Source organism: Triticum aestivum, chromosome 7A (genome assembly GCF_018294505.1).
Source record: "Triticum aestivum cultivar Chinese Spring chromosome 7A, IWGSC CS RefSeq v2.1, whole genome shotgun sequence".
Classification (NCBI taxonomy): Eukaryota; Viridiplantae; Streptophyta; class Magnoliopsida; order Poales; family Poaceae; genus Triticum; species Triticum aestivum.
This window is the reverse complement of record NC_057812.1, coordinates 624,741,206-624,750,713: the sequence shown is the minus strand read 5'-3', so window position 1 is coordinate 624,750,713 and position 9,508 is coordinate 624,741,206. Positions and strand designations below refer to the sequence as shown.

Below are 9,508 nucleotides of genomic sequence, written 5' to 3'. Positions count from 1 at the left end.
TTGTACTGCCTAAAAAACTGCTTTTTACTTGCTAGTTTAGTTGTCTGGCTACCCAAGTCAATATCAGATGCTATAAAAAACGAGTAATAGAAATTAGTAGATGCCGGTAAGAGAAATGTCTCCACAGCATGAATTTGATATTTGAAAACTCGCCCCGGATTTAAATTTTTCCAACTAATCGATCTTGAGGAGGCGAGTAAAAGCAGGTCAGCATACAATCATAGAAACCACAATTAACATATTCCCAACATACAGTTATGTGTATCCAGTAACCAAATTCTGATTGTTATTGTTAAGGGAGCACCCTGTGTACACATGTATAGGCTGTAGTCCACAGCCGTGTAAGGCCCACGCCCATGTAACCCTCTACTTCTAGCTTCTTCCTCTCCATACAGAAACTCTGCTTTTTGTCTATCTTTCACAATATTGAACATGGTATCAGAACATCGTGTCATGGGCGCTTTAGTTCTGGGTGTTCATCCCTCACTCAGAATGAGTCTTGAGCATCACACTTCAGCCAAAGAAATGTGGAAGTATTTTGAGCAGCGGTTACATTCAGCCTAGCGGTGCTCTCCATTTTTCACTGTTGCAGAATTTACACAGCACTCAGCAGCAGCAAGACATGTCCATCGAAGAATATTATGGGGCTTTTACTCGCATTACTGGTCAGCTATGTTCCATGGTTCCGAAGAGTAGTGTTGGATGTAAGTCGTGTGTGGCCAAGGAAGAATATGAGCATCGGACTCTTGTCTTTCAGTTTGTGATGGGTCTGAAACAAGACTTTGAGAACATTCGCACTCAGTTGCTTAGTCGTACGATTCCTCCTACCTTGCCAGAGGCACTTGCTAGCTTGATTACTGAGGAGACTCGTCTTCGTTCCCTTGCTACCACTTCAACACCTTCTCTACACAGTGTTCTGGCTTTTCCTCAGCGGCCAAGTGCTTCTAGGGCTGCACCTTCAGGTGCTTTCTGCTCGCACTGCAAGAGGACAGGACACCGACCTGATAATTGCTTCCAGCTTCATCCAGAGCTATTAGACGAGTATCGTGCAAGAAGAGACCTGCAGCGTCATGCAGCCACCAAATCTCAGTCTCGGTCTTTGAGGCCGTCTACAGCGACTGTCACCGAGCCGCCTGCAATGAGTGCTTCTGTGTCTGCTCTCACTCAGTCTGCATCTACTTCTGCACATCCTTGGGTCTTGGACTCTGGAGCATCTTTTCATGTGACCTCTGATCGCTCACAGCTTGTGTCTTGCCAGCCTGCGCAAGATGGTGCCTCTATTCAGACTGCCGATGGTACACCTTGTTCTGTCACTCATCGGGGTTCACTTTCCACATCAAAATTTTCTGTTTCTTCCATATCTTTTGTTCCTCAATTGTCCATGAATCTTATGTCAGTTGGTCAAATTACCGACATGAACTATTTTGTTGGTTTTGATCCCTCTTTTTGTTATGTGCAGGATCGTCAGAGCAAGAGGATCATTGGAACTGGCCATCGCCGTAGAGGATCCTCGTCCCTCTACGTTCTTGACTACTTACACCTTCCTTCAGCTTCCACCACTTCCGTGATTCCGTCTGCTGCATCAACAAGGAGATCCACTTTGTCGTTTTCTTTTGCCCAGTGGCACCATCGTTTAGGTCACCTATGTGGTTCTCGTTTATCCACTCTTGTTCAACAGGGTGTTTTGGGTCGTGTACCTATAGGTGCTGGTTTCCACTGTAAGGGTTGTAAGCTAGGGAAACAAATACAACTTCCATACTCTTCCAGCACTACTCATTCTAGTCATCCTTTCGATTTAGTGCACTCTGATGTATGGGGTCCCTCTCCCTTTGTTTCCAAAGGTGGTCACAAACATTATGTTATATTTGTTGATGATCACTCCCGATATACTTGGGTATATTTTATGAAGCATCGTTCTCAATTGATTTCTATATACCAGGCTTTTGTGCGTATGATCCGTACTCAATTCTCTAGTGCTATTCGTGTTTTTCGTTCTGACTCTGGAGGGGAGTATCTATCTACTGCTTTTCGTGAGTTCCTCTCTTCTGAGGGTACTCTCCCTCAGCTCTCATTTCCTGGTGCTCATGCTCAGAATGGTGTTGCCGAGCGTAAGCATCGCCATATTATTGAGACAGCCCGCACCCTTTTGATTTCTTCATTTGTCCCTATTCATTTCTGGGGTGAAGCTATCTCAACTGTTGTCTACCTTATAAATGTGCAACCTTCTTCTCGTCTTTAGGGAAAGTGTCCTGGTGAGGTTTTGTTCGGTTCTCCTCCCATGTATGACCATCTTCATGTTTTCGGCTGTACTTGCTATGTTCTTCTAGCGCCTCGTGAGCGTACCAAGCTAACTGCACAATCTGTTATGTGTGTTTTCCTTGGATACAGTCTTGAGCATAAGGGTTACCGTTGTTACGATCTTTCTGCTCGCCGCATTCGCTTTTCTCGTGATGTCACTTTTGTTGAGGATCAACCCTTCTTCTATTCCGATTCAACTAGATCATCATCCTCGACCACTTTAGAGTCTACCTCCTTTCTCTCTTCCACCAATCTTTTCAGATGAATTTGTCTCTGGTCAGCATCATCTGTCTTGACATCAGATCCACCTTCATCACATGTGTCATCTCCCCTTTTGCCAGTTCCAACTCCAAAATTTCTTCCATCAGCTCCACCTCTAGATAGCCTTCCTTTCCATTACAGCCGCCGCCCTCGAGTTCCATCTGATATACAGTCATCTGTTCCCTTGTCTTCTTCTCCTCCGGCCAGTACTATTGATCATTGCACTGGCGATTCCTCCCAGACAACAAGGTATGCTCTTCGTGATCGTTCCTCTCTTGAGATTCCTGACAGATACAAAGAGGACTTCTGTGTAGGGGCAGTGTATGAGCCTAGCACTTACCATGAGGCAGTTGTGTCACCTGAGTGGCAAGTGGCGATGTCTGATGAGCTTGCAGCCCTAGAGTGTACTGGTACATGGGATCTGCTACCATTACCTCCTGGGTCTGTCCCTATCACTTGCAAATGGGTGTACAAGGTGAAAACCAAGTCAGATGGTTCTGTTGAACGCTATAAGGCCCGACTAGTTGCAAGAGGTTTTCAGCAGTCCCATGGGAGAGATTATGATGAGACTTTTGCTCCAGTTGCTCATATGACTTTCGTTCGCACTTTGATTGCTGTGGCTGCGAATAGGTCATGGAAGATTTCTCAAATGGATGTGAAGAATGCCTTTCTTCATGGCGATCTGCATGAGGAAGTTTATATGCAGCCACCTCTGGGTATTGAGGTTCCACCAGGTCATGTTTGTCGCCTTCGAAAGGCTCTTTATGGGCTCAAGCAAGCCCCGCGTGCCTGGTTTGAGCGGTTCAGTTCAGTGGTTCAAGCCGCTGGTTTTTCTCCTAGTGAGCATGACCCTGCACTCTTCATTCATACATCTAAGCATGGTCGTACATTACTTCTGCTTTATGTAGATGACATGTTGATCACTGTAGATGATGTTGGGTATATTGCTTTTGTTAAAAAGAAGTTGAGTGAGCAATTCAAGATGTCAGATTTGGGGCCTCTCAATTATTTTCTAGGAATTGAGATCGAGCACACAGATGATGGTTACTATATCTCCCAACAAAAGTATACTCAAGATTTGATTTCTCGCTCGGGTATTACCGACTCACGCACTGCTGTGACACCCATGGAGATTCATCTGCAGTTGCGTCCTACTGATGGCACTCCTCTTGAGGATCCCTCTCGGTACCGTCACATTGTAGGCAGTCTGGTGTATCTTATAGTGACAAGGCCTGACATTGCTCATGCAATCCATATTCTCAGTAAATTTGTCAGTGTTCCTACCTCAGTTCATTATGGCCATCTACTTCGAGTGCTTCGATATTTAAGGGGGACTGCATCCCGCCGCTTGTTCTATGCTCATTCGAGTCAGCTGCAGCTTCATGCTTATTCCGACTCCACTTGGGCAAGTGACCCAGTCGATCGTCGCTCTGTCACTGGCTATTGCATATTTCTTGGGACGTCTCTTATTGCATGGAAATCCAAGAAGCAAACTGCAGTGTCACGCTCTAGCGCTGAGGCAGAGCTTCGGGCACTTTCTACTACGACATCTGAGATTGTGTGGCTTCGTTGGCTATTGGCTGATCTTGGTGTTCCATGCCCTACACCCACAACTCTTCTTTGCGACAATACTGCTGCCATTCAGATTGCTAATGATCCAGTGAGGCATGAGCTGACCAAACACATTGGTGTGGATGCCTCCTTCACTCGATCTCATTGCCAACAATCAACTATTAATCTCCAGTATGTCCCATCAGAGCTTCAAGTTGCAGATTTCTTCACAAAGGCTCAAACTAGAGATCAGCATAGGTTTCACATTTGCAAACTCGGTGTATCAGATGCTACTGACCCACCTTGAGTTTGAGGGGGGGTGTTAAGGGAGCACCCTGTGTACACATGTATAGGCTGTAGTCTAGAGCCGTGTAAGGCCCAGGCCCATGTAACCCTCTACTTCTAGCTTCTTCCTCTCCATACAGAAACTCTGCTTTTTGTCTATCTTTCACAATATTGAACAGTTATTACCAAGGCAAATTACACAGTCTTATTACTGTAAGTTATAATATATAACAAATAAATTGCCCGAAGGCCATTTGTCAATAAATACATGAAACAATGAGGAGCACAGAACATATATAACATGAGAAAACAAGGAAACAATGAATAAAATAGATGAGAGAAAAATTACCACGACCATTGCTTTAGCTCGTTCATAATACATAATACATAATTTACAACATGGGACGGTAGTCTGATACCAAGCTGGTTCATAGAAGCATAATTTATAGTAAGGAAGGGCAGTCTGCCAACAAGCTAGTTCATAGAAGCATAATCTCTGTGCCTTGCTCAAAACAAAGTGAGAAGAGCTACATGATACCAGGTGGTACTTTCCATTACAAAGGCAATGGTTCATAAACATACTGGGTACGATGTGCCGAACAGAGCTCACCAGATACTATCTGTAGTCTCTAGGCACTGCTCCGATTTCAGGCCAATACAACGTAGTCTTTTTGCCAACTTTCTTGTGCTTGCGAGTGCTGTTTTCATCGCCCCTTTGGTGCTGTCCTGCCCTCTTAGGCGACGAGCAGCTGTCGTATTTTGTATCTGAGTAGAATACGAGCTCATGTATCTGACAGCATAGAACCATCCTTTGCGTACCTTCTTGATTCTCTTTTTTGCTTCATCCAGGTACCGCTCCAGGAGTGTGACTTGATTTTCCAGCCTTTCTACGTGGGTGTAGTGATAGTCCCTGATTTCCTTGCCACATGCATTCTCCATAAACCTAATGGCTGCGATAGCAGCACTGTCTTCTGCTTCATCATAGTTGTTTGAGATCACACCAGATATCGACGTTCGAACACGCAAACCATCGATCAACTGTAATGATGAATTAAAAGTAACCGTAACACGAGAGTTGTTACCCGGATATGTCTTATGATGGTAATTCGCAGGCGGCAACTTCAGAGCTTGCAGCATGAGGGCGAAGATGTGGGAATGGGGAATCAGTATTACATGGCCATCTTCCTGCAAAGGAAATAAAAGGATATAATATTTGCTTAACAAAGGGATAATCTCACAATATATTGCATTGAGTTATAAATCAGGGAAAAATAAGTATTAAGTTCTGTTGGTGAAACTAAATTTGTTTGCCTATCGATCAGTATGAACCAATCAATTAGAAACAGAATACATCGGTTAATAACTTTAGTCTCATTAAGACATGTTGTTTTACAACAATCATGAACACTGCAAGGGAGTGGCGTTAGCAGGCAATAGATGCGGCCAACATATATTACATAAAAACATCAAGCTAAACAAAGTATATCTGGAAACTACTTCCTTCGCACATATCCCACTAACATGTTTCTACTACATAAATTACAGCTTCTGTCTTTAAAAAATGAATAGCATTTTTGAGTAGCCAATTCTTATAACATAAAGAATAATTAGACAATTCCTTGAGCAGCTTCTCTGAACATAGCTCACACACATAGGCTCAAATATGACAAGAAGGCCTTTCTTCCTTTGAAAGGCAGTGATATGGAATTGAACAAACATGAAAACGGAGCAGGTATATCATATATAGTTGATTAAATTGCTTGGTCATAAAACATGACAGCGAGTTTTTCCCCAAATGACAGGCAAGACTAAAGTCGCTGCACAGTTGACCACCTACTGCCAGACAGGGTTTCTAATTCACCAAGAAACAGTAGTTAAGCAGAGGTTCCTAGGCATATTTAGGCGTACCAATGAATTAATAAGACGGTCAGCATGACAGGGCATGGGAACAATTAGTTATACCAGAGGTTCAGTTTGTTACCTTTGGTTCAGAGGGTGTTGTGCTTGACGATGCCAAGCCTGGAGATCCCTTCTCGCAAACATCCCCAACGCCCATGCCGTCCATACGCTGTCTACTGGGGCAGGGAGAAAATAGATAACGAAAGATAGAGGAATGAATGCATTGAATATATTTGTACATCTACACGATATACAGTTTTCAACAAAGTGCACATAGTTAACACATTTGACAGCACACAGTTCATCTTCTTGACCATCTACAGTTGATGCATGCTACCAAAATTATTACGCATTATCACATATTGCAAAGATGTGCTGGACAACAGCAAATTAAACAAAAAGATGTAGCACACAACAACAGTTGGAACAAAAAGATATACAAGGGGAGAAGAAGACGGGTTTGTACCTTCAAGAGAGATGGCCGTGCTTCGCTCTGCCGCCGCGCCGGGGTAGCACGTAGACCCTGCAACTGTTTCCCCTTCTAACCTGAAGATCGAGCGAGGGGGTTAGAAAATGGATCGAGGGAGAGCTAGCTAGAACGCAAGAAAGAGGGAGATGGGCTAGCGGCGCGCGAGATCGAGGGAGATGGTCCGGGGGCACGGAATAGCTGGAGAGGGTCGGCAGCGCAGAAGAGAGGGAGGGAGGAAGAGGGGCGGCGGCGCACCTGTGCGTCGGAGGAAGTAGGAAAGCAGCGATAGGATTCGGGGAGAGACGAGCTGTTCCGCGTGGTTTCTTCGTTTTGGAGGCCTCGACTTATGCATGCCAGCGGCCGATTAGGCTGTTAATGGGCCAGGGACCAGGTAAGGCCGGGGCTATGCTAAACTAATATGTGTTTTTCTATTTCTTGCAAGCAGATATCTTGTACCTAGGATAATAAGCTATTATTTGTTGTGGCGGTAGAAGTTACATCTGATCAGTTTGTCTGATTCCGCCTTTTGTTTCGTCGGTCCTTCCATACGTTTGTATTTTCTAGATAAGTTAACATGGCTAGAACTCTTTTGTGAAATCACAAGAACATATTTATGATCATAGTTCCTGTAAACGCCAATGAATATTTATAAAATACGTGAACACTTTACTAAAAACACACGACTTATAAGAAGTATGTTTTTTTATTCGAAATTCTGACACCGATTAACAGTGAGCCATTATTTATCCCCACGAGCATTTTACAAAAAAATTCAATGAAGTATGAAGCAAACACATCACAATTTTTGTTGGAGCACATGAAATTTTTAAAAAAATGCATGGACAATTTTTTAAAACCTATTGGAATCTGGAACTAATAAACATGAGCATGAATTTATTATGTAGTTTGATTTCATCGGCACGAACCAATTATAACCTTATAATAATTAGCTACTTGTTGTGTAGGTCTAATGACATAATCATTTGAGCATGGAGAATCGGCAATATCGCCTATTTTTTCTAAGATGATTGGAGAGATAAATTCCATTAGTTTGACGCAGAGCATACAAAATCTCAAACTAACTAATTGGAATAAGACCATTTCTGGCAGCATATGTTGTAAGCAAATATCACCACATAGTTATGTCTGTCCAATAACCATATTCTGATTGTTAGCAGCAAGGCAAAGTACATGGCCATATCACAGTAAGCTCAAGAATCCAGCAAATAAATTGCCTAAAGACCATTTGCTACAACAAAAGACTGGTGTGCTGGTTTCAACCGTGTACTTAATAAGTTATATGGAGGGCGGTCGTACGATTGTTCGACCACAACTATCGTAGCCAAAATATTGAACAATATGCTAAGATCCATATCAAATTTAGAACACACATGTAGCAGATCCGACCAAAGAAAACGGCTCACATTGCCAGCCGACGACGCCGTTGAACGAAGACCCTGGTCGCTGCTCCTTGCGTTGGTGGAAAACAGCTCCTTCCGTGCGCGTGGTGCCATGGCGCGGGGAAAAGCTTTGAGGCCTTAGATTGAAAAACAGCCGATGCGTTTAGATTAATCTCATACCATGGAGCAAACCAACAGAAGGAAATTAATCGGGAGACAAAGGAGGCAGGGAAAGGAACTTGCCTTGGCTACAGGAAAGGGGGATAGCGCCGCCGCGAAAGCCGAATGAACAGGAGAGGTCCACAATAGTGTATTATCAATGACTTTGGCAAAAGTCAGAGGGCAAAAGATAATGTGTGTACGAAACAAAGCAGTAGACATAGCATAGTGAACAGATTAGAAGACCAACATCAGAGCTACAGCTTAATTGGTTCATAATTTACAATAACTATAGGGTGGACCGTCTAGTAGCACCGATCATACAACCATCAAGGATTGTCTCATAGGACCGACAATACATAATTTACAATAAGGGTAGGGCAGGTTGCCATCACAGTACTTTATAACATCTCTGTAGAGGCAACAGGGCAGATACGCTGATATTACTTGATAAACCAAAAGAACTTGCGCGTTCTCACACGATCGAAGCATCAGTCGGATCCATCATTAAGGAAATCGTCATACAGGCAGTTTGCACCACAAGCACCCTCGAGGTCCGACGAGTAGTAACCACTGTTCTGGCCCTCATGGTCAGATGGGAAGTAAACATAAAACTCGTCACATTCAGAAAAGTCAGACTCAGTGTCATATGGGTAGTCACCAACGCTCTTGACTGCATCAGTTGACATGGCAGCCAGATAGGCAAGGTTGTCAGCTTCTTGAGTAAGATGATAGCAATCCCAGGCCACATCATCTACAACAGAAGAGGATCCTGTAGGCAGGTAGTTGACTGCCATCTTGTCAATACGTCCTGCAGAACTGAGCATGTCATCTACAAGTGACCCCCAGCCCTTTGCAATGCCCCTGACCCGGAGATTTCTTTTTCCCACCTTAGCCTTCAGATTCCTGATCTTCCTGGACTGTTCGGCAACAGTTTTGGACAGGTAGCTTATATTGGTCTTAATTTTCTCCATCTGAGGGCAGTCAAACTTAATATCCATGGTGGTTTGAAGATGTTCCAAGCAGTTGGTAGCAACATTTTGTATGGTGTAGGATCGAAAGTATGTCTAGAGGGGGGTGAATAGACTACTTGACCAAATAAAAACTTAACCTTTTCCCAATTTTAGTTCTTGGCAGATTTTAGCTAATTTAGGACAAGTCAAGCAATCATCACATAATTCAAGCA

General features: G+C 43.6%; 1 protein-coding gene across 6 annotated transcripts; it reads right to left on the bottom strand.

Moving 5' to 3' along the window:
* Positions 1–4,729: 4,729 nt before the first annotated feature.
* LOC123148744 (uncharacterized) lies at positions 4,730–7,138 on the bottom strand. 6 transcript variants are annotated; one of them, XM_044568236.1, is made up of 5 exons: positions 7,019–7,138; positions 6,761–6,840; positions 6,377–6,470; positions 5,478–5,580; positions 4,730–5,366 (listed from the first exon to the last, which is right to left on the bottom strand). In XM_044568236.1, exons 3-5 carry the CDS (start codon positions 6,458–6,460, stop codon positions 5,002–5,004), a joined length of 552 nt encoding a protein of 183 aa, XP_044424171.1. In that variant the 5' UTR covers positions 6,461–6,470; positions 6,761–6,840; positions 7,019–7,138; the 3' UTR covers positions 4,730–5,001. The 6 variants fall into 6 exon arrangements, with proteins under 6 accessions (XP_044424171.1, XP_044424173.1, XP_044424170.1 ...); XM_044568238.1 differs by having other exon boundaries at positions 4,730–5,345; XM_044568235.1 differs by having other exon boundaries at positions 6,377–6,467.
* Positions 7,139–9,508: the final 2,370 nt, after the last annotated feature.

Coding starts and splice junctions, on each gene's coding strand:
- LOC123148744 (XM_044568234.1), bottom strand. CDS start 6,460: ATGGACGGCATGGGCGTTGGGGATGTTTGCGAGAAGGGATCTCCAGGC. Junction 5,581..6,376: donor CAACACCCTCTGAACCAAAG/GTAACAAACTGA, acceptor TTTCCTTTGCAG/GAAGATGGCCATGTAATACT.